This window comes from Capricornis sumatraensis, chromosome 7 (genome assembly GCF_032405125.1).
Source record: "Capricornis sumatraensis isolate serow.1 chromosome 7, serow.2, whole genome shotgun sequence".
NCBI classification, from domain to species: Eukaryota; Metazoa; Chordata; class Mammalia; order Artiodactyla; family Bovidae; genus Capricornis; species Capricornis sumatraensis.
The window spans coordinates 66290906-66318696 of NC_091075.1; the positions used below are offsets into that span (position 1 = coordinate 66290906).

The window sequence follows — 27791 nt, forward strand, 5'->3', positions numbered from 1 at the left end:
TAATAATTTTCCTTAAAAAAAATTTCCTTCAGTGTGTTTCTAGGTATAAAGCTCATAATTGCCAAAATACGTATATTAAGTGCATGAACCCAAGTCATTAAATAAAACTAAGGTCACATTTGTAAAAAGAGAAAAAAAAGTGCTAAAGACGACAGTGCACAAAAAACATGCACTTAATACATACTTTCCATAAACTGTAGTTTTAGGCACTGCCATCTCTTCAGATTTTCTGTACCAACAATATCTAACAGGACTCTTGATGTCCAGATGCTACTGCAGAAAGATGACCAAGGCAGCCACGTGCAGAAAGCTTGTATGTAATGCAGAGAAAACAAAGATAGCATTCGGAAATAAAGGCTTGCAATGATAGTTGTATGATACCTGAAAGGCTTGGAGTGTCGTCCTGTTATTAAAAAGTTAAAGTCTAATAATGCCACTGGAGTCATATGAATGATACTTGATGTACAGAAGTCACCTTTAAAATGATTTAAAAATTGTAAATAGGCAGACATTTCTGTGGTGTTACATTGACAGTGTGGCTTCTGTAACAAGTAGCTGATCGGTTGAGAGCCAATGATTTCTCCTAAACCCTAGTATAAAATGGACACATTGTAAATATGGAATGTTTAATATAGATATTAGACTTCAAAAATGACAATATTCAAAAATCCCCCAAGTTTTAATCATATTGCATAGCTGAAAATTCATATATGTATAAAAGTGTTCTGTTCATTCAAGCAGAATTTTGATCCAATCTCCTTCAATTTCCTTCTTTCATACTGTACAGTGGGTCCACAAGTTTATTGTGCACATGCATTAAACCTTAAAGAAAAAAAGCACAACTGAACTGTATCTCATTTACTTTAGAAAAAGAAAGATTTAATAAAATACAACGTATGTTAGCTCCCACCTAATACAAAATAGTTGCATTTACTGGAAAGATGCAAACAAAAATGTTTTAGACTGTTTAGTTTTCCCTTCTCTAGAGGATCTTCTTGACCCAGGAATCGAACCTGGGTCTCCCATACTGTAGGCAGATTCTTTACTGTCTGAGACACCAGGGAAGCCCCCAGTACAAAATGGCTGTATTTATTGGAAAGATACAAATAGAAATGTTTTGGAATGTTCAAACTATCTAGCAAGTATCAATTTATGGTTATGAAATCGTAGATCTAGAATGGGGTACAGGTTCTTTGTAAGTAACCAAAAGTAAGAGCAGTTTTGGCTTTAGAATTTCAGTATGACAAAATAACAGATTTGAACACTAATTACATCTAAAGTCTATTGAGTTTGACTCTCTGAGAAGCTCAGAGTCAAACTCTAGTCACACTCTACTGAGGAGCTCAGAACTGTTGTTATGTTAGTTCTCCAATATATTACCCTATCCACTCATCTGGCAAATTATTTTTCACTATTTTTACATGGGTGTTTACAATAGGGGTTGATGACAAGTCACTCAGACAAGTTTACTAAAACAATGTAGAAGATAACCTATTAATTTCCAAGTAAATTTAAATTTCATCTTATAATTGGCATGCTTGTAAACTCTCCTTAATTATTAAAGCTTCTTGGGGAAATCTTCTAGTTACTCATGTCTTTGGGGAAGTAGATGATCCCAATTAATCAACTAAAGATTTTATTTGGAGGTCAGAGAAATCAGTTAAATATACCACACTGTTAAGAACATGGAGACTGGGGAAAGGGACTAATGTGGTTTTCTTAAGAAATGGAATTACTGGATTGAGGACACAGGGTACTTGCTAGTTAGAAAGTGTTCTTTATCAAAAGACTACAGAATCACTCTAAAATTCAAACTGTGAAGACCCATTTTTAAGAGTTAAGTAAAGGGACATGTAAAGAACATTAAGGTCCTACTACATGTAGTAGGAGAAAGATCAGGAGTGGAACAGTCCTGAGAGAATTCACTAGTGCAGTTGAAAGAATGTTAATTACTCAACAGCTTACTTCAGTGTCTCATGAGCACCTCAGACTTGTTGACAAAGTCCAGATCCATTTTCCCCTTCTATACCATTTCTTTAAAAATATTAGTATATGGTATTATCTATCCTTTGCTGAGTTGCTAACGCCAGACAACTGAAATTCACAGGTGATGTTTTTTCTTTTAAACTCAGGAGCAAGACTGGTTGACATTCCTTTCAAAATACATCACAAAGTAGCTATATTTCTTCATCTCCACAGCTGGTTGAAGCCACTTTCCTCTCTAATTTTACCACCAGCTCAACACCCTATTTGCATACTTTTCCCTTGTCTAATTAAAGGGAAAAAAAACCAACAAAAACTAGATTATACCATTCCCCTACTTAAAATTCTCTTATTGCTATGGTCACTTAGAAAATAATTTAGATTTTAATCTATTGTCTTTGTTTATCCTTCTGATCTCATGTCCTTCCACTTTCCCCCTTTTATGTTACACTCAACCCTGGCTTTGTTGCTAATACCTCAGAAAGGCTAAACTTGGTCACAGTGCCCGGTCTTTATATTTGCTGTCTCATTTAGCTGGGAATGCTCTTCTCCCTGAGCAAAGCATGATTTTTCTCCTTTAGGCTTACTGGGTCTCAACTTTAGAACAATTTGCCCTCAGAAAATAAACAGGTTCAGGACCTTACATTTACTGCTCTAAATTCTGGGTCTATAAAGATGGATACATGGTGGAAACTCAGTAAACATTTACTTTAAAAAAATCTGTGAAGGTTCAGTGAGATGGCTCTGGGAAGCTTTTTTTTTAATATAAACAAAATGAATTTAGAACATATATTGTTAAAAAGGAGAAAGGGAGTGAGTGGAGACCAAGATTCTGTAACTCAAGGTCCTTAAGACTGAAAAGTATCAAGAGCAGTGGCAGAATGGCTAGACATGGAAGGATGCTTAATCATTAATGATAAATTTAGAATCTTGGAGGTAAGACTGGAGGGACTGAAGTTAAAGTGTTCCATGCAGCTGGAGAGAGAGAAGGGTCAAAAGGTTAAAGTGAGTAATGGGAAGAGTTTGAACACATTAAAGCAAGGAGCACAATTAACCCAAGAAATGAAAGAATTATGTATAAAAAGAACTAAACTAAGCAAAGGCACTTGACTGGTTCTGCCTCCACCTCAGGAATATGACAGCTATTTAGCTATCTGGCTTTATATATAAAACGAAGTAACCTCTGCTCAAAAGTTCAAAATAGAAAGCAAGGTACTTAGCATAGTGCATTAAAGTCCTATAATGATGTTTGGTTTCTATGTCTTAGATAATGTAATTTCTAATATTTGAATGTTTCTATAGTGACAGTTCCACAAGTTATTTAACCTTCCCTTCCATGCTTACCAGTGCTTTGAAGATAAAAAGCCTATGATAAAATCCATGAGAATGTGGACAAACCAACAAATACTTCATTTATTTGACTGTTTCATGCAAACTATCTCTGAAGCTAGATTTTAAATTACTTATTTACTGGCATATGTTATTTGCTCAAAAAATGTTAATACATAAGAATATTTTTCTCAGGGCTAATACTTTTCAATATTCTTTTGAAAGGTCATGACATGTGAGCCCTCGTTTGCCTTTTCACTAAATTTTTAAAGTATAAGCAAGCCCCATTTTAGCTTGTACTTTTAAAACAATATATTTTGTTTTCTATTCTACTAAGAGGAACTTTTTCTGCTACTGTGTTAGTTCATCCTTGCACCTGTGCTGTTGATTATGCCATTTTCTTGAAAGCTAAATGCTAGGCATCTTCAACAGCTCTCAGTCCCATCAGCTCAATTAAAGTTTTCTTAAAGTACTATATAAATATAAAAATCTCCTCCTTAATGTACCTTGGATTTCACAGTGAATGACATAATTTAGGTCTTAAACTGAAGTGGTATCAGTGTCACGTGTTTATCCATCTACCTGCCCAACTTCCTAGAATTTACTAAGTGTCTCCAATGTACTAGGTATCCTTTGAGATGCTGAACTAATGCAGTGAACCGAAACTAAAGTCCTACCTTTATGGAGCTACATTTTATTGATATTTTCTCAAATCACTTAATGAGCCAGTTTTTATGAAGAATGCCAACTACCTTCAGGCAGGGAAACTTACACTTCTTTTGAGTAATACCACAGGAGACAATATATTTGAAGGCACTGTTTGAACTCATGTTTCCTGGCTGATGACATTAACTGGAAAATATAATTTACATTTCCCAAAAATGAACATTAAAGGGTAATTTTTTATACTGCAAAAGTTATCTGCTCATGAAAAAAATTTACCAGATAATTATCTCTAAATAGAACCTATCTTATTTAAAACAAGATTTAACTGAAAAGTTTACAAACAGTATGTAAAAAGCAGCAAAGTGGAGACTGGAGAGATCTGAGAGGAGACAACAGAGACAATGGTAATCTCAACCATGTAGTTTAGAAGATACAGGTCTTCTAGAGTATCAGCTCTTAGAGGACCATTCTACTTGATATAATTCACCTACCATTTGCTTAAAGCTTTGACCATGGTAAGAATACATCAGAGCTTAGAAATGCACAATGTAAAACATCAAGATAAACATTACAAAGCCAACTCATAAAGTTTTTTTTTTTTTAACTAAACACTAAGATAAAGCAACTTGTACATAAGATGACTTGTACATAAGCTAAAGCAACTTCCTATACAAGAATGTGATAAAAATAAATAATTGCCACTTAAATCATAAATAGAAATAAGTAAATTCTAATGAGAATGATGAAAATGTATAGACTTCTGACATGCTGCCTGAAGAAGAAAAGCTAAATATAGATTTTATGGTTTGGTTCAATCTGAACTCATTCAAGGTCTATCAAGCTATTGGAGTAGGGCTTAAAAAGGATAAAACAAAACAAAATGTTCACCATGATGATAATGTCTTGAAAATATATTACTTCAAGGACATAGCACATAGGTTTTATTTAAAAAAAAAAAAACTGGAATAAATTATTAAACTGTTTTCCTGTGATCTACTTATATCTTTCAAAAGATATATACTGAAATAAACTTCCATTTGCTAATGAATTTTATTGATTTAGATGTAGTTAAGATTTCTTTAGGAGCTAATAATTAGAACCCTTTAAGATTCCTGTTGACACTTTTAAAGGGATGGTAGAAGAAAGAATAATGGTATGAATGGTATTTGAAGAATTAAAGATAACTATGCGATTTGTTTCCTCCAGTCTATCTAGCAATAATATAATAATGAGGACATGACAAATATATAAAATTACATTTATAACGTATATATTTATGAAGTCAACCATTCTACCTTGTATCAAAATTACTGTAAAATGAGGTCTATGTATAACCCAGAACAATATCTCAAATCCATTTTTCTCCATATTGAAGGAGGCATCCTGACAGAGGCTGATGTCCTGAATCTCTTCAGAAATATGTTCAGCTTCATAATTTGTAAGTGACTTAACATCCCTACTAAGCCTGTTAATTCACCTATAAATGGGATTATAAGAGTAGCCATGTCATAGAATTTTGAGAATTAAGTAAATCAGTAAGTATATTATGTTTAAAATAGTGCCTGGTAATATAAGTATTGGCTGTTATTATTTTCTGATAAAAACCAGACTGATCAGACAAGTATAGGGGGTTTATCTGGGAATTACTTGTGCTAGAAAACGGCAATGTTAAATGAATCTCCTCTAAACTTGCATTAAAGTATGTGGATACTGAAGATTGCTTCTGTTAACTTTGTCAAGGAATCTAATAGTTGTGATGAAACCTGGACTACATGGAAATATATGGGTAAAATGCCATCAAGAGCTCTATCTCATTCATAACACATAACTGAGCTATTCTCTGTTTTTACCTGTCAAATTACTAATTACAATTTTCAGTTTAGTTTGGTATATTTGTGACTTGGTAAAAAGCTGGTAATTTAACTGATAAAAATATAAATGACTAAAAGTAATCTAAGTGTTTAACATAAGGGAAACATTTAAGTAAACTATGACATCATATAGCCATTAAAAATACTTTTGAAGAATATTTAGTAAAACAAGAAAATTCTCACAACAGGTTAAGTGCAAATACAAAGCTCTATATCTGTGATCAAAATTTCATGTTAAAAATGAGACTATTTTCCCTGTTTGCCAAACTTCATTTGTACTACAGTCAAGATTTTTTGACATTCACACGCTCCCACAAACCACGAGTTACTGATTTCCTTTAAATTGAATTTTCAAGTTATTACTATATTTCATGAATATGAGATGCTGAAAAAGTATAAGACATGCTATTATTTTATGTACCACTAAGGAAAACTTGCTACCAAATAAACTATATGAAGTCAACTTTAAACATCCCAATTTCAAATTAGATAAATGTGAAAAAAGCAGTATCTTACAGCTAATAAAATACAGTAACCTCTTTAACCTTGTCAAAGCAATGATATCCATGAAATACAAGTTTGGTTGGTTCAGTATATATTTTTTCTAATATATATTAAACACCTAGTTATTAGAGTAAAAAGATTAAAAATATATTTTCATTCATATATCACCAGTATACTAACTACATACTTTGTGAATTACTGACCTATATATATGACTAATTACATCATATTCAGTCACATTAAGTTTTAATTGTTATCTATAATGGAACATTTGCCCAGTCTACTTTTGAAACTTCAATGCTCACCTTTAAAGTATTTCACAGTTTTAACTCTTAATTCTAAAGTAGCATCTTCATCACATACAAAAATAGTTCGGGGATGCTGCTGGAAAGCTGAAACAGTCCACATGTGATTGACTCCTTCTTCTATTGCTTTGTAGAGAGCAAATGCCTTGTGTGCGCCTGTAATGAGGATCATTACCTGAAAAATCATGAACAATTCTTAAAACACGTTCAAATGACCTAGAAGCTCTATTTTTTAAAACAAAGAATTTAGCACCGATATTTTTCTGAGGATTGAAATAAAAATAAATAGCTCCATATTTCTTCATAGTCAAAGATATTTATTTCTACTCTTTAAGGTAATAGGCAAGCACAAAGTAAACAAAGTAAAACAGTATCTTGTAATGGAGTATTACTAAATATACCATAATGCCTATGATATTTAACACATATAATAGTGATGTGCAGAAGAGACCTGGGAGAATAAAGAAAAAGAAACAGGCTGTTTTGTAAAAGCAGAGTTACATAAGTTACATAACCAGGAATGATTTACCAAATTGCTCTAGTCCAGATATGTAATAGATATTACTTTGGAAAAGCAAAGGACTCTAAAACAATAGATATTTTAAAAGTAATCTAGAGTCTGAAGACTGTTCACTGAATAGGTTCTATATAAAGCTATTTTGGAACAAAACTAGATTGAAAGAAGGATTCAGAATCTACTTAAATATAGGAACTATCCTTTTTTTCTCTTAAGACTCATATGTGTTACATAATTGAGACCCATCCTTAGGTACAGAAAACCCAAGCTCTTGGTCGCAAATCCCTAATAGCCTATGAGATAATTCAAAGAACATGTACAAAAGTGAGTAAGTGTATAGATGTCTGAAAGAATCATTTCTTTAACATCTTTAGCAGTAACTCAATCCTATTTTACAAGTTAAAAGTTTATGAAATAAACCTTTAAACATTTTTTCTCATTACAGTTGTTAACTAAAAAATGAATGTTAAGGTGGTTTTAATTCTAAAACATCTATAACAATGTAAAAATTCTATATTTCGTATTTTATTGCCAGACCTTCTAAAACATGGAGGAAATTAAAGATTAATATACCAGATATTATTGTATTTCTTTTATCAAGATTCACTACTTTCCATTTTGGAGCTATATCTTGAAAAATATCAAAGCCCAAAAATGCATTTACAATGTGTATGAATTGTACTGTTTTTATCGATACTTGTTCTTAAGTATAGAAATCTCAGTTCAGTGAAGAATTAATATGCCTATAATTAAAGGCATTTTTAAATTAAAAGTACCTATGATTAAAAGTATTCTTTTAAACATTAACAATGCTTGATATAATAAGGTAAGCACAACACTGATTAGTGGCTTTATTAATTAGTTTTCCTTACTGGAAATTAAAGACACAGGAGTTAAAACAACAACAACAAAATATTCAAGTTCTTTGCTCTGTCTTCTATCCAGAATCTTTGGAATTAGAATTAGGGGCTGTTAGGTGACTATTATGCAATCTGGCATAAATCCTTATACTATCATTTGAAAAGTCTCTTTAAAGCAACTTTAACACCATTAAATGGGACTATGTAGTGATAATTGCATGATAGATATTTACTGAAATGGACATTAATTTATTTCAGGACTTTTAAGATGATTTGGTGGTTTCAAAGTTAAACACTGAACTTAGCACTTTCTATGAATCATCTAACTCCTCAAAATAACAGCATGAGATAAATACTATTCTTATTTTCCTATTTTATAGATAAACTGAGGCACAGATATTCAGTACCTTGCTGAAGGTCTTGGTAAGGCTACTATATAAACAAGAGGTCTGATTCCAGCAACCACATCCTTAACAACTACAATAAGACATATATAACCTTTAATTGAGAATTATGAAGACATATCTGGAGAATCAGGAATTGAAAAACATTGTTCTCATAATGTAATTTGATGTTGCTAATGTGACCATTTCTACTCTATCTGTTCCACTATTTTTCAAGGAATAAGAGAATAAATATGAACAAGATTTAAGAGTAGCTCCTGTCTGAAACCAAGTCTTTAAGGATAAGCAGAAAAGGGGGCATTTCAGACAATTATGGGTGGTCCATAAAAAGCTATAAATTTGGTAAGCCTGAATCATAGGGTAATGAATGGAAGTGGCTAAAAACTGACTGAAGTTTGATATATAAGCGTTTTCATGCCAAACAAAGGGGCTGGATATCATCTTGTGATGAAGTAGCAGGGAATCAGAGACTCATTACATACACAAGTAATAACTAAATTATGGTTTTTTTTTTTTTTTAATGGGCTATAATATAGAGAACGGGATAGGTAAAGAAAGGAGATAGGCATGAAGTTTAGGATGGGTTTGCAATAATCCTCAAAAATAAAAACTAATACAGACCAGAAGTAAGGCAGTTCTGATGAGAGCTGGTCACTTATCTCTAAGTTAAATGGTGGAATGTGGTGACTGGTATGATGTGAAGAAGCCTAAATGACAAAAGTTTCAAGCTCAGATAATTTTCATGGAGAGTGCTGCTATTCACCAAGAGAGGCAAAGACAATTTTGGTAGAAAGATGAATTTTGAACAATTAAAGGAGTCACTTGAAAATATGAATTCTGCAGCTTCAGAAAAATAACTGGCTAAAGATTGGTAGTTATCACTGTATTGAGGGCAGTTGATCTTTCTGGAATAGTACTAAATCTACTGAGAAGAGTAACACAAAGTGAGACTGCTGTTGATGTGTTAATTAAACAAACAAAAACATGCACACAAAGAGGTCACTGAGAAGACTGCCCAAAAGTGTGCATACTGGATATACAGTGCTAGGATGAGAACCCAAGGCAGATGGAGGACTGACTGAGAAAGAATGGTCAGGAAGGAAGAATAGTAGTAGTTTTATGACAGAAGAAATAGGAATAGATGATGAAAAAGAGGCCCAGTAGGGTAAGACTTGTAAAAGGAGGATGGTTTTAACAATTAAGAAATCATTGGTGATGTCTCATATTCAGTAAGTCAACAAAATAAAAAGTGGATTTTTAAGTTTTAATGGTCATCACAAAAATAAATATTCAAATTATTATATATAACAACTTTAAAGATGCTGCAACAGTTAAAAACAATTTTGTGTCTTTTCTTTTGAAATTACCTTAAAAATATAAGCATTATCTTTAAATATATCTCAGTAAAAATAAATTTTAATGCTTTGAGGGTAAATTTGGCTTTCGTCAAACAGCCAAAAGTTAGTAAAAATCAGATCTGATAGGTTAGGGAGATAGCCAAGCTGTGGACAGAACCAACCTGTCTAAAATGAATTATGGGCAAAAATAACTCATTTAAACTGTTTCTAACAGTAACTGAATATATGTGACAGGCAGTCTACTGTGTTAGATATATATAACCCAGTAACACTTGGAGATTATAAATTAGGAAAAGATATTAAACAACTAAACGCAAAAAACAATTATAAACTGCAAAAAGTGCTATAAAGACAAAACAGAATAAAAGACAGTAATTTTGATTATGAGGATTATGGTTAGAAGAGGGAGCTCTGAAAGCTGAAAAGTGAATGGTGTTATTTTAGCTAAGCAAGGACTAGAAAAAGTATAACATTTCACAGTTAACATCAGAGTAAGGCCTCAAGCCAAGAAAGGAGTGAAAATTGCGGGCAGTGACCTGTGTGGTTCACGATATAGTAGATAATTCCTAAGTCTTAAGAAATCTGTAATAACTTACAGGTGCCACTTCCAACATGTGTATGGAAGGTCCTCATTATCTGAGCTGCCCAAATGTGAAGATACTCACTGATGCACTGAAGACTTAATCTCCCAGTCAAACTTTCCACTCAACAGACGCATCTGCCCCACACATGGATCCAAATTTTACATGTACTTGCAGTTATTGGAAATGACATTGAAGAATAACTCACATCAGAGTTAAAACTACTAGCAGATGAAAATCTGTATGCATTAAGCCCATTAAAATTGAAGATAAGCAAATCATTAAGTATAATCACGTGATACTTCTTCTTTCAAAAGAATGTTATGAAAAATCTAGCAGCATTATTTACAATAGCCAAGACAACAGGAACAACCCAAGTGTGCATCAGCAGAGGGTTGGTGTAAGAAGATGTGGCTTGAGTGTACACACACAAATATTACTCAGCTATTAAAAAAAAAAGAATTGGTGCCATTTGCAGTAACATGGATGAACCTAGAGAAGAATATCATACTAAGTGAAGTAAGTCATACAGAGAAAGACAAATATAGCATTCATATGTGGCACCTAAAAAATAATACAAGTGAATCTATATAAAACAGAAACAGATTCACAGACACAGAAAACAAATTTGTAGCTACCAAAGGGAAAGGGGGATAAATTAGAAATATGAAATTAAAAGACACAAACTGTAAAACAGCTAAGTAACAAGGACTTACTCTATATGGAAATGATCTGAAAAAAATATATAACTGAATCACTTTGCTGTACACTGGAAACTAGTACAATATTGTAGGTCAACTATACTTCAATTAAAAAAGAATGATATAATGATAAAGCATTAAAGCCCTTAGGAAAATGATGAAGCCCTAGTAGTTTTGTCATAATTTTCTCTATAATCATGCTGGGAATAAATACTATGAAGTGAATGGTATCATGTAATTTTGTTGGAAAACCTGAACAAAAGAAAAAAATCAAATGTCTGAAATAACTCTCTTCTAAGAATTAGCGTAAGAATTGCATTATAACTTAAATCTTGCTAAGTGTAAGAATCTTTTCCCATAACTTTGAGTTTTGTATTTTAGAACTAAGATTGCTCTGAATTATTTTCAATTTATTTACTATGAAAAAGGTCTTTTTCATAAACCAATTATTATTTTCACATGAAAAACTCTTACATTCTGAATGACAGTTCTGTTTATGTATTCAAGCCTAGATGTATTTATATCAAGATCAGTTACTTATTCACCATACATCGTCTACACTCTTTCCCCTGAACCTATCCAATCCTGCTGCTAAGGGATGGAGTTTTGCGGTTTCCATATAATTTAACTACTTATAACCATGAGCTGACTATAATTTGGTCTGTTATTCTCAGGGCAGGAAATAAAAGATGAATTAAAAACTAAAAAATCTAAGAGTCTACTGTTCAGAACTCTTACCTTCTTAAACATACCAAATTTAGAACAGATCACATCTTAGAGGGGTTCTTTATCCACTGGAAACCAACTAAGCTATGCTTCTACAGTCAAGAAGCACATGACACTAAATTACCTTCAGCCTCCAAAAGCAGTTTAATGTTAATTAGAACTGTATCTTTGCTGTAACAAGTCCTTTCCCAAAACTATATATAAGTGTGATGTTAGGACCTCAAATTGTCAAACAGGAAGAGGCAAGTGAAGCAGTACCTCAAAAGAGGTGGTGCCTGATTTTTAATTTCCAGCTCCAAAGACTTAATTTACTTGAATTCTAAACATGGCAATGAGCCTGACAGCAATTACTGAAAGCTAGACAACAATTTGTATTGCAAATATGATTAAATCAAAACTACTTATTTGACACTATAATTTCTCCAAAATCTACAAACATCAAAGGAAAAACATCAAAGAACATTTAATTCTTACTTCTCTAGCATCCATCACTGTCCCCACACCAACTGTTAGAGCCATAGTTGGCACTTTTGATAAATCTCCGTCAAAATATTTAGCATTTGCCAAAATGGTGTCCATTGCTAGAGTCTTTAATCTTGTCCTTGATACTAAACTGGATCCTGGCTCATTGAAAGCAATATGACCATCTGGACCAATTCCTTTCAAAAGAAATACATACATACACACATATACACATAATTAAATAAGGTTTCTCACATAAAGTAAATAAGTTTTCTCCAACTTAAACATGATTTTAAGACCAAAGAAATAGTCATAAACACACTTACCTTGTTTTATCTGACAGCTGAATTTCTAATGCTACAGTAAGATATTTGTTCCTATATTTGATTCAACAAGTATTTCAATGTTTTCCATATGCTTAGCATTGAGCTAGCATGATTCTAATAGCAGCAAAATTAAGTATCACTTTATATTAGAATAATACTTTATAGTGTATAAAGCATTTTTCACATGCATCATCTCAACATCAGACATATTTAACAATCTTGTAATACAGTCAGATTAGGCATATCTATTTACCTCATCTCCCCCACCTATTTTTTAAACTCAAAGGAAACTCTGATGCTCAAGAATAATATATGACTTATTCAAGGTAATAATTTAGTCAATAACTAAGACAAAATTCAGTCTAAATCTTCTGATTCCTAACCTAGCAGTCTTTATAGTCACAGTTTAACTTGCTTGCTTGTTAGTCTAGATAGGGCAGTTAACTACTGGACCTCTCTGTAGTACAGCTTCCTCACTTATAAAAATGTCTACATTGGACAAGTTATTATCTAAGGCAATAGTTTTCTTCAAACTTTTTTAAAATGTAACCTATACCAAGAAATACACTTGACATTGCAATCTAGTACACATATAAATACAATTAAGAACCGCATGAAATAATACTTACTAGGAGTCATTCAAGCTACTTTTGATTCCATTTCATTTCATTTACAAAAGGGAAATGCTGAATGTGACTGACCATACTGATTTCATAAGCTAATAATGTGTGACAACCACAATTTGAAAACACTACTTTGAGGAGATCTACTACCAGCTCTAATACTCAAGACTGTCTCTAAAATATAGGTAAGAATATGACGTTTCTTATTTGAAAGAAATTGGAGGTAAATCTTTTTATAAAATCAAGAATCTTCCTGTGTAGTTATTACTAAATCAAGTTTTACATACATGGACCCTACTTACTAGTCAGACTGCTGGCAACTTCAATCAAAAAATAAACCCACAAGTTCTCCAGGTCAAAATATCTGTCATACTTATATTCTGCATATTTAATGATACATAGGTGTATCTTATTGATTCTTAATACATAATTCTAAAAACTTCCCCAGGCTACAACAGGTAAAATATGACAAAGAGTAACCTGGTTTTGAAGGAAGAAAGAAACGAAAACCTTAGGAAGCAGGTATCAATTTATTTAGTTGCTAAGTCATGTCCAGCTCTTTGCAACCCCATGGACTGCAAAAAGCCAGGATCTTCTCTCTGTGGGATTTCTCAGGCAAGAATACTGGAGAGGGTTGCCAATTCCTTCCCCAGGGGATCTTCCCAATCCAGGGATGGAACCCACATCTCTTGCATTGGCAGGTAGGTTTTTTACTACTGAACTACCAGGGAAGCCAAGATATGAACTACCAAAGCACAATGTATGCTAAGTTGCTTCAGTCGTATCCGACTGTTTGCAAACCCATAGACTGTAGCCTGCCAGGCTTCTCTGTCCATGGGATTCTCCAGGCAAGAATACTGGAGTGGTTTGCCATTTCCTCCTGCAGGGGATCTTCCCGACCCAGGGAACGAACCTGGACCTCTTATGTCTCCTGCATTGGCAGGAAGGTGCTTTACCACTAGCACCAGCTGTGAAGCCCTTAATCTAAGGAAATCTTTAATAATACAGGATTAACTTTTAATCTAGTACATAAAGCCCAGACCTATATGTGGTTAATATGCATGCTTTGTTTCCACTATTAAGTATGTATGTACTTGGGAATTTTAAACCATAGATATGTCTCTCTCTAGATTTGTAAAACTGTTCTGCCTTTCCTCTTCAGTATAAATCTGCCCAGATACTTTTATTTATTTTTCTCTATAGAGGAAAGGATAGAAACAGGAAAACAAAGAGTTCTAGAAAAAACAGGAAGTCCTCCAAGATCAATTCTAGTGGTCTCACTGGTGATTTGAGTCATACAGAAGTGTACAGCAAAGCTGAAGTTAACTACAAAGGCTCCTGAGGGAGAGGGGTCAATACATTCCCTTACTGACCATGAGTAATTACCAAAAATTGAACTTCCGGATATAAAACTGTATTTTTTAAATGTTTAGATTTTTTTTTTTAAAAGCTTTATCAAATTTTCTTTAAAATAATCATCAACTCTAAAAACCATGCTTAATTTTTATTCAATCTTTGAGTCTATACTAAGATATCAACACCCTTATGAAACATCCCTAAAACCTCTGAGTCTGGGTTGTGTGTCTTCCCTGTGTCTATAGTTCTGTGGGCTAGAAGGTAAACTTCATGAAAGTAAAGACTTTTTTTTCAGTACTATATCCTGATAGAACACATGACACATAGGAGGCCCTCAATAAAACAGATGAATAAATGAAAGGAGGTTGGTATTCTTTGGTATGTTCAGTATAGTTTTTTCCTCCTCCTTCCCTGCTCTGATCCCCTTACAACAGGGCCTAGATCAATTATAACACCCTATATCTCATCTCTTTTAGGCAGAACTGTTGTGGTCTAGAGATAAGTACTTGTGCTAAGCTGAAACAATCAGAATTTCTTTCTAGAAATCTGAAATTTGACCAAGGGATACAAAAAGAAAGAAGTCATCTAGAGCTGAGGCATTTGATGATAACACTACAGGAGAGGCTCAGGTGAGTCCCTGCTTCAGTGATCCGAAGCTCGTGGTTCTTGTTCTTCTAAAGACGTATTTTTTTCAACTCTAATATCATTTCTGTGAATTACTCCATAATCATCCCAATAAATTCACTTTTGGTCCCATTAGTAGATTACAGTTACTTCCAAATCAAAGAATCTAATCATGTAACTGAAGTAGAGGGTTACAATCTTCCATTGTCTTTTATTTTTACCTTTTAAACACAAATTATCTTAAGATCATTTTAAAGTTAATAATGCATTTAGAATCTATTTGTAGATTTCCATGTTTGTGTATTTTATTGTTGGATCAGAAATTGCATGACACTCCTTATTCTTTCTCCCAACACTCTCTCATCAGAGGAAGAATTTCTGGCAATGTATTTCCTCCTTTCTCCTATCTATAGAGGGATAGGGAACTCTTGCTCCGTTTCCTAGGAGTGAGCAATGGTGGGCTACTCTGGAGCTCTTCTCTGGTCTTACTATTTCCAATTCAGAGGGGAGAAGTAGGCAACACCATTCTAGCCTCAAGCCCAACCTGCCATCTCTAATTCAACTTTACCTTCAATAAGGCTGATATTTTGATCCCATTTGGCTCAGTTCTTAGTGTTTTTATTAACCAAACCCTGGAACAAAAGAAGGGTAAGTGGTAAGACCCAGATACCAAGCCTCATCTTGAAAATCCAATGATAACAACCTAGATCAACAAAGGCAAAGAATCAAATGAGATTCTTTCATGAGACACATCCAATAATGGGGTATTCCAAACAGGGAAAAGTCCAAAGAACATGTGATAAGCCAACCCTTCATTCTCTACATACTGTTATACGTCCCTTGGATGATAAATATGAACTGTCAGACCCTGGATTGGCCCATGACTACAGTGAAGGTGTTAATGGAAGAGGAAAGGAATTCTTAGATTTGTTTTTTGTTTTTTTGCAAGGGGAGAACTACGGGAAGTTTAAGACAAAAACTGTTTAAAAAACAAAATATTAAGTCACTTTTAGTAGTAAGAGTCATTAATAAACATAAATAATTATGATTATGTGCTATTAGTTTCAAAGGGAGAACTAAGGTGCGTTATTTGAGGAAATGCACCAAAAAATTTAGCTAAAAAGAAACAAGAAGTGACTTAAAGCTATGAGGAAAAAAGAAAGTTCTCCTAGAAGTATCTGAAAAGCAAGACTAAACGTTAAACATTACATTAAGCTAAAATATTTTCTGGAAAGTAGGCAAAGGGAAAAAATGGAGTTAAAGAGTTCTTATCAAGTCTTTTCCCCCCAGTAAATTCTATTTCCTGGCATTAAGATCCTAAAGGATTTGTCACAAGAAGCCTTATGTAAGATCAATAAATTAACAGGAAAAAATAAGCCCTCCATTAAAGTAAAAAAAAATACTATTTATGTTATCCATGTAGTCATTTTTTTAATACTTAAGTTTTAATAACTGCTATATCTTTTTGTGTAATGGTATGAGCGAAAAGTCGCTCAGTCATGTCTGACTCTTTGTGACCCCATGGACTATACAGTCCACGGAATTCTCCAGGCCAGAATACTGGAATGGGTAGCTGTTCTCTTCTCATATAATGGTAAATGAGTGAAAATGCTTCTTGACATAACTGAACAAGATAGGTATATTGTTTTACAGTAATTTTACTTTATTTTGGTATAGAGTTTATAAAATCTAAAGAATACATCAGTAGTGCACACAAACATTTCAAATGTCTACTGCCTTGCCTTGGTATTGGTAGGTTCAAATGACAATTATCCCAGAATTGAGCCATATGGACAAAACTAGAATGCAAATATTTTCCAGGAATACTGAAGTAATATTAGTAAGTTTTATTTAAAACATAGATATTTTCTATTTTGAAAAGTAAGAGTCTAACTTGAATTCTTGCTCAAATAAAAACCATCCCCTATATTTAAGGCAGTAATTGATATTAGTTCTGCTGGGTAGACAACAATTTCTTCAAAGAAAAAAACTTCATTCTTGCCAGATAGCCTTAGAGGTAAATCAGTAAAACAGCAGGACATTCAATACATTAAGAAAAAATTACTTTACAAACTATACCTCAGAGACAAAGAGTAGAGTAACACTTAATGGAATGCAGCTATATACCAAGCACTTCACTAGGCATTTTACACATTATAAAATGGTTAATTCTCATCAATTTTGAAATGGTTAATATTAATCCTATTTTACAAAGGATGAATTATACTTAATTAGTATACTGAACTAATTTACTGAAGTCAATAAATTTCCCAAGATCTTACAGATAGTAGGTGGCCAAAACTGGATGCTAGTTTTTGTCTAACTATAAAATCCAATTTTCCTCAAAGGCAACCAAACACCCCCAAAATACTTGACCACCTCAACCATAAGTTAACCTCAATACAGATCTAATTCATACAATTTTGAGCATCTTCTAATAAATCATAAAACATATCCAGATCTAACAGATATGTCTACCTCTAGATATCCAGTGTTAATTTACAGCTTTTAGTATGTTTAGGTGAATACTAAAGAATCTGGCAAAAAAACAATTTTGGTTTCAGTTTACATGATGTTGTACTATTCAGATGCTTCACTGTGATGACAGAAAAATATATTGTCATTACAAAGGTAGAGACTCTTTCACCTCTCTTCAATGGTAGATCAGGAAGACACAATATACACACACAATATACATGGGTGTGTGTGCAAATGTGTACATAGAAATTTTAAGTGGAACTTAATTAAACATTTATTTAGATCTTATTAAGACAATTATAAAGCTCAATTCATACTAGCTAAAGGCTGATGATAAAATCTGACATTCTTGACACATTTCTTGGTGAAATGAAGCAATTTAATGGTCAGTAGAAAAATGTTAAAATCCACCTGTACCATATGCAAACTTTTAGAGATTTAATGCTGTAATTTGATAAGAAACTTGGGTTGGAATTTTAAAGAAACAGTAAAAGAATAAGAGTATCATTTAGGAAAAGAAACACATCACTCCTTTTCTAAGATGTGGTAAAGTGTCAGTTCTAAAGAGGTAATTATAAGACTTCAGCAGGGATTAGGAGCTATTTCTCAAGCCACAATTTAAACAATTCCCCCCTGCAACATTAAGATTATTTTTTGATGAATATAAAGTAAAACAGAAATCAATAGCTAAATAAATGGGTATTACAGGCAGTCACAGATGTTCTTTACATTACACAAAGGTAAGTTTTTTTTTTAATTTAAAGCACCTAATCCAAGTTCTAACAAATGACTAATGACAAAATGTTTTACGTACCTCCGACAAAAAGATCAATTCCTCCAGCTTCTTTTATTTTCTTTTCAAATGCATCACATTCTGCTTGCAAATCTGTAGCATTCCCATCAAGGATATGAGCATTATTAGGATCTATATCAATATGCTTAAAAAAGTTATTCCACATATAAGAATGGTAGCTTTCAGGATGATTTCTGGGAAGTCCTAAACACAAAGTTAATGAATAAAAATATAACTATTTTCAGAAATAAATCTAAAGTTGACTTTTCTGATTAAGCCACAAATGCTATTTATATATTCTATGCCATATTCAATTTAAAAGCATTTTTATATGGAATAAATGCGTATTATGTCAGGCATTATTTTAACCACTGTAAATGTATTAACTCAATCAATGTGAACAACATCTGTGGAAACACTAGTATCAATCTCACTTTATAGATGAACAGAAGCACTGAAAAGCTAAGGCACTCTCCTAGGGTCAGGGAGCTCATGGAGGGGCTGGAACACAGAAGTCTAGTTCATGTGCATTTAATCACTATATTCCACTTCTCAAATACAAAATTTAACTAGTAAGACTGATTTATGTCTTAAATTCAATATAAATTAAGTGGCTGCTGCTGTTAAGTCGCAGTGGTCGTGTCCAACTCTGCGATCCCATAGACGGCAGTCCATTAGGTTCCTCTGTCCCTGGGATTCTCCAGGCAAGAATGCTGGAGTGGGTTGCCATTTCCTTCTCCAATGCATACATGGATGCTAAGTTGCTTCAGTCATGTCCGACTCTATGTGATACTACGGACAGCAGCCCACCAGGCTCCTATGTCCACAGGATTCTCCAGGCAAGAATACTGGAGTGACATTAAGTGGTTACACAACTGAAATCTTTGTCCATTTTCCTCTTCTGTTATTTCTGTTTGCCTGCAAGGTATACTTAACTATGACAGTTCTTTGGCAATCAAGCTACTGTTAAAAATAAACACCTATAAAATGTAAATGTTAACACAGAGTTCGTATGTTTCCAGTTCAGCAAGTTGTGCTTAGTTGCTCAGTCATGTCTGACTTTTTGTGACCCCATGAACTATAGCCTGCCAGGCTCCTTCTCTATGGGATTCTTCAGGCAAGAATACTGGAGTGGGTTGCTATTTCCTTCTCCAGGGGATCTTCCCAACCCAGGGATCGAACCATCATCTCGTGTGTCTCCTGTACTGTTGGCAGATTGTTTACCCACTGAGCCATCAAGGAAGCACAAGCAAGTTAACAATCAATAAATTATAAAAGCTTCAAGGCTACAAATATAAATAGCCTTATATTTGAAAAAAATTTACTAATTACTTTACATACATATTAATTACTTTATCCCCACACTGGTTTTAACTTTGTTTTGAAGGAAAAAGAAAAAGAATGAGAAATGTCAATGAATTGGCTCAAAGTTGATGGAGCCAGGACTGGTAAGTAGCAGCTGAAGATGAGGGCAGAGCTTCTAATTTCCAGTCCCATGGTCCTTCTACTGTGTCATGCTGTCATTACATAAATATAGACATTTTTACATAAGCTTCCAACCCCACTACAAGGTGATACATTACACTCTAGAAATATATTCATTCAAAACAATTTTAAATAATGTTAATATTCTCAACATATATTCAATTTAAAATATAACATGTCCAAACAATACATTCAAACAATATAGCTTACCTACATATTCATCCATGTTAAAGGTCTTCACGTATTTAAAAGAAAGGTCTCCATTCTTGTGATATTCTATAAGTTTTTTATAACATCCTAAAGGTGTACTCCCTAAAACAGATAAAGATTCCATTTTCTAACAGTCTAATTTTTTAAAAAGTGTGTATTAACTTTATTCTCATCTTAGTTAATAGTATTTTATACATATTAGGCAAATGATTATTAATTTGAATACATACTCAATTAATGAATATAAGTTGAACTAGTCTCTTTACAAGATACCCTAAAATTTTAGGAAATCAGAATTTACTGAATAAAGCTGAGAACCTGTCAGCTTAAATTACAGCTTGGAGAATTCTTATACTGTCGGCTATCTGGAATTAATGGTGTATATTCCAAGAGTAGAAACTTCTAGAAAGCACACATTTGAATTAAAAGAAAAATAAACACCCAATGATAGAGAAAAAATCTTTATCTAGGGAGGGATTTGTAGCACAAATGATATGTAAATAGGTCAAGTGTTGACCATTTAATGAAATCAAAGGGGAAACCAGAGCTGAGTTTAAATATTGCCTCTACTTTCAAAATAGAAAGTGGCAAGGATTGAGTGAGGAACCTTATCCTTTTTTAACTGGAATTCCTGCTTCTCATTTTGTGTTACTGTCAACAAATATCAGCTAAAATGTATAAAGTAAAATGGTTTCTAGGAAATGGGATCTTGGCTTTGGATACTTCATTTGAGCTCTTAATGTTATTGTTTTATAAATGTGATTCTTTCATATGTTTTACAAAATTAAGATCTGACTGACAAGAGCTCCATGAAACGACACAATAAACATAAGTGAATTCAGCACCTTGCGGATGTTTTTCAAAATTGCTTCATTTTTTTAAACTACAAATTCAAAGACTAAATTGACTGCATTCTTATAACATTCTTACAACAAACAACCTGGCCCACACAATCCTGGTCACAGTACTGGATTTTTAAGCCACCTACCATCACAAAATAAAACACAGACACATAAAGTTTCTATTCAAGAAGCAGGGAGAAGTATGGCAGAACTGAACAGCATCTGGCAAAACAAAACAAACAACCAAAAAACAACAACAACCACCACAAATACAGAAGAAATCTGGAGTAGTAAAAAAAAACTGCCTCTCACTTAAGATGATAGGATAATAGAAGTAGCTAAATATCACACAGACAGGTTCAGAGAACAGAAGACTAATAGGTTTTCTTAAAGTTAAAACCACAAATTGTTTTAAATTGTCATTAATGATTTAAAATTTATGTTGTCAAACTTTCTAATTCCTTATCAAAGAACTACAGCCACTAACATGAGACCAGGATAAAAGATGGACAAGTATACTTTTCTTTCTTCCTTTCTAGGAACATAACAAATTTTCTGCATCTGTCTTTTGATGTCAAGAGAAGAGTTATAGGACTCCCTCCATAATTTAAGAGCATATGAACAAAAATGTAAGAAGTTGTCACAATAGTCATGACAAAAATACATTCATTTTCTACTTTTTAATCAAAGTGGCTGAATAGAAAAAAAAAAACAATGAAAGATATGATACAGGGTAAACTGGCAAAATAAACTTGATTTTAATATATTTGCTTTGCAATACTCATTTACTAACATAATTATTTCAGTAAGCGTTTACTATGTTTCAGATAAAACAAAGATTAGGACTCTTTCTACCATAGAAGAACTCACAAGATATGGATACACAAGTACTAAATAACCATAACAGAAGGAAAAATATTATAAAATAAACTATAAGAGATCTGGAGAAGCATAACAAATCAAAGGAGGAAAGACTACAGTCTTGGTTGTTGAAAGGAGGATCAAAAACGGCATTTCAATGGAGTCTTTGAAGAAGAGGTGAAATTCCCACAATCAAAGAACGGGGTAAGTCTTGACTGAAAATAGAAAAAAGATGGGGGAGAAGGTTCAGAGATGACATCTGTATGCCTACCATGTGCTAGATGCTGCGCTGGTATTTCCTATGTGAGCTAATGTAAGTCTCACAAGTTTGGGAAACTGGCATCATGTTTCCCATTTTGAAAGTGAAAGAACTGAGTCAAAAAAAATAAGGAACGTGTGAAATATCACACACATGGTAGTGAAGTCAGAGATTTAAGAGATTCTGCCTGGTTCTGGAGCTCACAAAGTTTTTATTATACAGCACATTAGCAACACTAGTGAAAGGAAAGCCAGCAAAACAGGCCTGTTCTTGCAACTACAAGCAGTCTAACTTGCCTACCATGATTCAGTGTAAGGGAATGGTGGGAGTTAAATCTGGGAGGCAGCTGAGGCCCATAGCATGCAGGCCCTTAAATGTTATGCTTGTCAACATCACTTCAATAAATACGTATTGAAGAGATATTCCCCAGGACTGTGCTTGACTGTACTTGTATGGGTGTGCATGCACAGTTGTGTCCGACTCTGTGACCCCATGGGTTGTAGCCTGCCAGGCTGCTCTGTCCATGGCATTTTCCAGGCAAGAATACTGGAGTGGGCTGCCATTTCCTATTCCAGGGGATCTTCTCCACCATGGAATCAAATCCGAGTCTTCTGTGTCTCTTGCACTGGCAGACAGAGATTCTTTACCACTGTGCCACCTGGGAAGCCCCAGAATTGTGCGTGGTGCAGCATAATTATAATACAGCATGTTATTCACAATTACAGAAATGTATGTTCACATTTCAAAAGCACAGGAGTGAGGATGGGGCATGATTAACACCATCAATGGTCAATGAAGGAGAAGAGAGAAAAATGTTAACAGAAGTTTTTCAGAGATCAACCCTTGGCAGGTGTATTACTAAGCAGTTATACTATCCAAAATAAAGCAAAAGGGTTGTATATTTAAATACACACAAAAAATGTTTAGCATTGCTAGTGTTTATGACTCTGAAGTCTTTCTGTCCCCACACTCAGATTACTGTTTATTGCTTCACAATTAACACAGAGTGATTAAGGCAGCTAGTCTGAGCATGGCCTAGGTTCATACAAGGCAAACTGATACAGAGGTCTTGTTTAATCACTGCAGCTCACATATCAAAACTGTGGGTGTTAAAGGGCCCACTTCCAGTGTACAAAATTTAAAAAAAAAAATCGCTCTTTGCCATTCTCACCAAGAACTACTTCCATGGACCAAAACAAAACAACAAACAAAAATAACAACTTGGTGAGTCAGAATACCTTTCATGGAAATTATGCAAGTGAAAAAAATTATGATTGTAGCTTTTATGGGTTGACATGTATGGGGGAAGGAGAAAAAGGAGAAAATACTGTTTAAATAAAACACATTTATGAGAATCTTAAAGTTATATAGTGTTTACAGTATATAAAGGACTTGCTCTCATATGAGCTGAAAAACAACTTTGTAAGCTATTAATTTCCTTACTTTCATTAGGTAAGGAAAACAAAAATCAGGGTGTAGAATAAATGCCCTGCAGTCATCAAAACAATAACAGCTCTCATCCCAGAACCAATACTCTTTTCTATGGAAGTCAAAACATCAAATAAAAGTACCATGGTATCAGTGACACTTGGTTATTTTTAAAGAAAAAACCTTAACAGAGAACTAAATCCAGCAAAATATATAATTAATGCTTATGTTCCTTCTGTCATGAACACATCAGTCTTAATTTTTCACTTATAGTATTTATAAAATAGAAAATAATCAGAGAAATAGCAAAGAGCTAATAGGATGATACGGAGAAGGAAATGGCAATCCACTCCAGTACTCCTGCCTGGAAAATTCCATGGATGGGGGAGCCTGGTAGGCTACAGTCCACGGGGTCGCAAAGAGTCAGACACGACTGAGGGACTTCACTTTCTTTCTTCCATAGTTCCCTTTTGGAGAAGGAAATGGCAACCCACTCCAGTGTCCCTGCCTGGAGAATCCCATGAACAGAGGGGCCTGGTGGGCTACAGTCTATGGGGTTGCAACGGACATGACTAAGCAACTAACACACACACACATACAATAAGATGATACGAGGTAAAATTAAGAGGCAATAGGACATACTTTAGGTACCTCTTAATGATCAATGAGAAAGCTAATCTCCCAAGACATTTCTTGAATCGTGAAAGCAACCCCTTTAAATACAAACAAAAAACTACTAGGAAAAAGGGACAAAAAAATATCATGACCCTTACTTGAGCTATATTTCTGTATTTCCTTTTGCATTCTGGAGTGGTAGATGAGTCAGAATTTTAACCAAGAAAATAGTAATGGAATTTAGATACTAGATATGGAGAATCTATATCTATATATTTGACTTTATATGCTAATATGTTAAATCAGTGATATGACAAGAAATAAAAAGGCAACATTCTACCAAGGAAAGTCCTTCAAACTCAGAACCTTGAGTATCTAACAGGGAAAAAATGGTATATTACCTGTTGGCAAACCCAGTGTAAAATATCTGTCTTGTCCAGGTCTGAACTGAATGATCCGATTACAGATATATTTGGCTGCCCATTCACTAGCCAAGTCATAGTTATCAAGAATTACAAGCCTCATTATGGTGACGCACAGCTTCCAGGACAAGTTCAAACCTGAGAAAATTTCATTGTAGAGCACTTTAAGTAATTAGCAGATAGTCAAACAGAAGCATAATACACTGATGGCTTTAAAAAGGATATTACTTAAGAAAGACATGCATGTATACAAATACAATCTGTACTTATAAAATAGCAGTAATAGCTGCTCTCTACTGAACAGACTTCAGGTGCTGGGCAGTCGGCTAAGTCAATTAAGTATAAATATTAATCCTTACAAGCTTCTAAGGTAAATACAATGTCCAGTTTCAGATGAGTGAAGGGACTGACACAATTTAAGTTCACATACTTGTTAAGTGACAAAGTCAAATTTTTTATCAAGGCAAATTTACTATAAAGACATCACACTGCAGTCTCCACAGGAATACTATATAAAGCAACATAAAACAAATCTAAAGGCAAACAAAGCAGCACTCATTTATTGATTGCAAGTTAATGGCAGTAATGATTACTCAGCACCTTATGCATTACTTATTAAAATCCAGAACTCTCCCTATGAATGATGTAATAACCAAACCTCTCTTCTGGTAAATAATGCTTTTATAAAAGTAACACCTGCACTTTAAAACATTTCAATCAATATGGAAAGGTACAAAGAATTTGAAAAAAAGAAAAAAAGACCCAAATCCTGCCACCTCGAAATAAAGTTCATTACTATTAGGTATACATCATTCCATACATCTATATAATGCACATATACAAATGGGATGTATAGAAATTTCTAACCATGGTATCATACTAGACATTCTATTTTTAACAAAAAGCACTTAATTTTCTGCCTTCAACAGAAGCAAAACAAAATAAAGTTAACTAAAAACACTGCAGATCTCCAGGCAAAATAATTCTTCACAAAAAGCAATTTCAGTTCCTAGAAGAATATTATAAGGTTAAGAAAAAATATTATACAAATATTAAGAGAGAGGAGTCACTTTAAAACTGTATGATTCCATTTTGGACAATATGGCTTGACCTGCTACCATGAAATACGTGAAAACTGTTTTCTTCTACTTCTGCCCACCCCGATTTCTGTAAGATGTGTTATTTTTATATTGTCTAGATTTATAACATTTACACTGTGCTTTACAACCATAATTTCCAGATTTTAATTCTTAGTTTTGTATTTAAATGGATGTTACACCAATTCTTTCACAAACTGCTTCAGCAGTCCTGAATGCTGAATTCAAACTTTACATACAGTAGTAAATCAAATTCTTTACATTGGTGGGAATAGGAGGTCTTATAATAATGAATACACTGAATCTAAATATGTCCTTAGGAACATATGATTTAGAAATCTGGCATAACAAAAACTTACAATCGCCGTGATCTAGAATTCTGGCACAGTAATGAGATAAACAACATTTACAAACAATAATTCACACAGTAAGTCCAACAAATGGACTTAATTCAGTCCAGGAAATGGACTTGCCCTCTATTTAAACTCATTAATAACCTAGTGGCAGAAACTACTTCAAAGTTACACCAAGGAATCAGAAACATTTCCAAGCTGTTTTCACCATCAAGAAATAAAATTATTTCTAATAAGAATATTCAGCAAAATGACTACTGATAAAAAGAGAAAAAAAAAAAAAAACCTGTAAGGTGAGAAGGAGGAACTCATGAGAGTTTTGGGGGCATGCTATTTCTTTTCTCAGTTCAAGACACTTGTGAGGGAGGGCCTATTAAATACTAAGCACTCAGCTCTGTAGACACATAAATGACTAAGATAAAGATCCTACTATCAAAGGGCTTAGACTCACTTAATAGTCTCTGGTGTATTAAAAGAAGTTATCATCCTCATTCTTCAGATATAGAAAACTGCAACTCAGAAGTTTATTACCGAAGTTATAAAGCTATTAAGTGGTGGAGGGTCTATCTGACTGAAAGACACGTGCTCTGCAAAAGTGTCTTATAAGGAAGAATCACTTAGGATCCCTGTTAGAAAGATTCCCAGGACCTGTCCCTGGACATAGTGTTGCAAAAGATCTGGAACGGGATCCAGGGAATCTGCACTTACACAAATATCACAGGTGATTCTCACAATCAGGATAAATTTGGAAAAGAACATCATACACGATGACTTCATTGTACAGAGGTTCAAGTAAGCCCTTCAGACCAAGCACATTGTTTCCTTAAACTCTTCCGTGTGCCCAGAGTTCACTTCCAAAAGTCCCAAGTGAATCACCTGAGAAAAGTTGAATGTTTTTGCCACATGTGTTCAGATTTTTAAATGTGTCTTTTCCCAGTTTTCGCCAATCCTCAGAGATCCAAACGGATGCGGTCCTCCACCAGCCTCGACTCTACAGCACTCAGAAAATGACACAGCAACACCTCTGTCCTCATCTTTCTCAGGTGCTGATTCACTTTGGGTGTGCATCCCTTCGACAAAGAGCTGACAAACACAAACCTCAGAACTTTAAAGCTGGGTGGGAACTCCTGCACAACTTGGGTTACACAGCTATTTTATTAGTATCTATACTAGAATCTGGAATCTAAGCTTCCAGAATCCCTGCTATGCGTTTTTCCCCTACCACACACTACACCTGACCTCAAAGAACCTCTGAAGCGCGGCCTGGAAGGAGGCCCTCTGGGAACGGGGGGTCCAGTCCCGACGAGGGGCTAGAAAAAGCAGCGAAGGCTGTGGTCCCCGCCCCGGAAGGCGAAGGCTGCAAACCCAACCTCACCTGCCCGGCTGCTGGGCCCATCACTCCGCAAACCATAATGAATGCAAATGAGGATGACTATCGCGCAATTGTAACAAGTGTCAGGGGAGGCCCCCTCCCGGAGGCTCAGTTCCGAAGAGGATAACCATAAGTTAGAGGGAGACAAGGCTAGGGAACACTACGGCCCTCGCCTCGAGACTTCCGGGAACCCCATCCGCCCGGCGTCCCCGTCTCCGCATACAGCCCACCGGTGGAGGCAACGACCAGGCAGGTCCCCGCCCGACTCCCTTCTTGGTCCTTCCCCGTGGGCTGACCTGTTGACCCACTGGCTCTTCCGACACTGGAACAGCTAGAACAACCAACACCCAGCAACCCGGAGCGACCCCAGCCGGCGCGTG

General features: G+C 34.4%; 1 protein-coding gene across 2 annotated transcripts; it reads right to left on the reverse strand.

Annotated features, from left to right (window-relative positions):
* GNPDA2 (glucosamine-6-phosphate deaminase 2) lies at nt 1-27791 on the reverse strand. 2 transcript variants are annotated; one of them, XM_068975293.1, is made up of 7 exons: nt 27708-27791; nt 24569-24727; nt 20163-20264; nt 18489-18560; nt 12280-12464; nt 6659-6833; nt 1-822 (listed from the first exon to the last, which is right to left on the reverse strand). In XM_068975293.1, exons 2-7 carry the CDS (start codon nt 24690-24692, stop codon nt 761-763), a joined length of 720 nt encoding a protein of 239 aa, XP_068831394.1. In that variant the 5' UTR covers nt 24693-24727; nt 27708-27791; the 3' UTR covers nt 1-760. The 2 variants fall into 2 exon arrangements, with proteins under 2 accessions (XP_068831394.1, XP_068831393.1); XM_068975292.1 differs by having other exon boundaries at nt 18489-18671.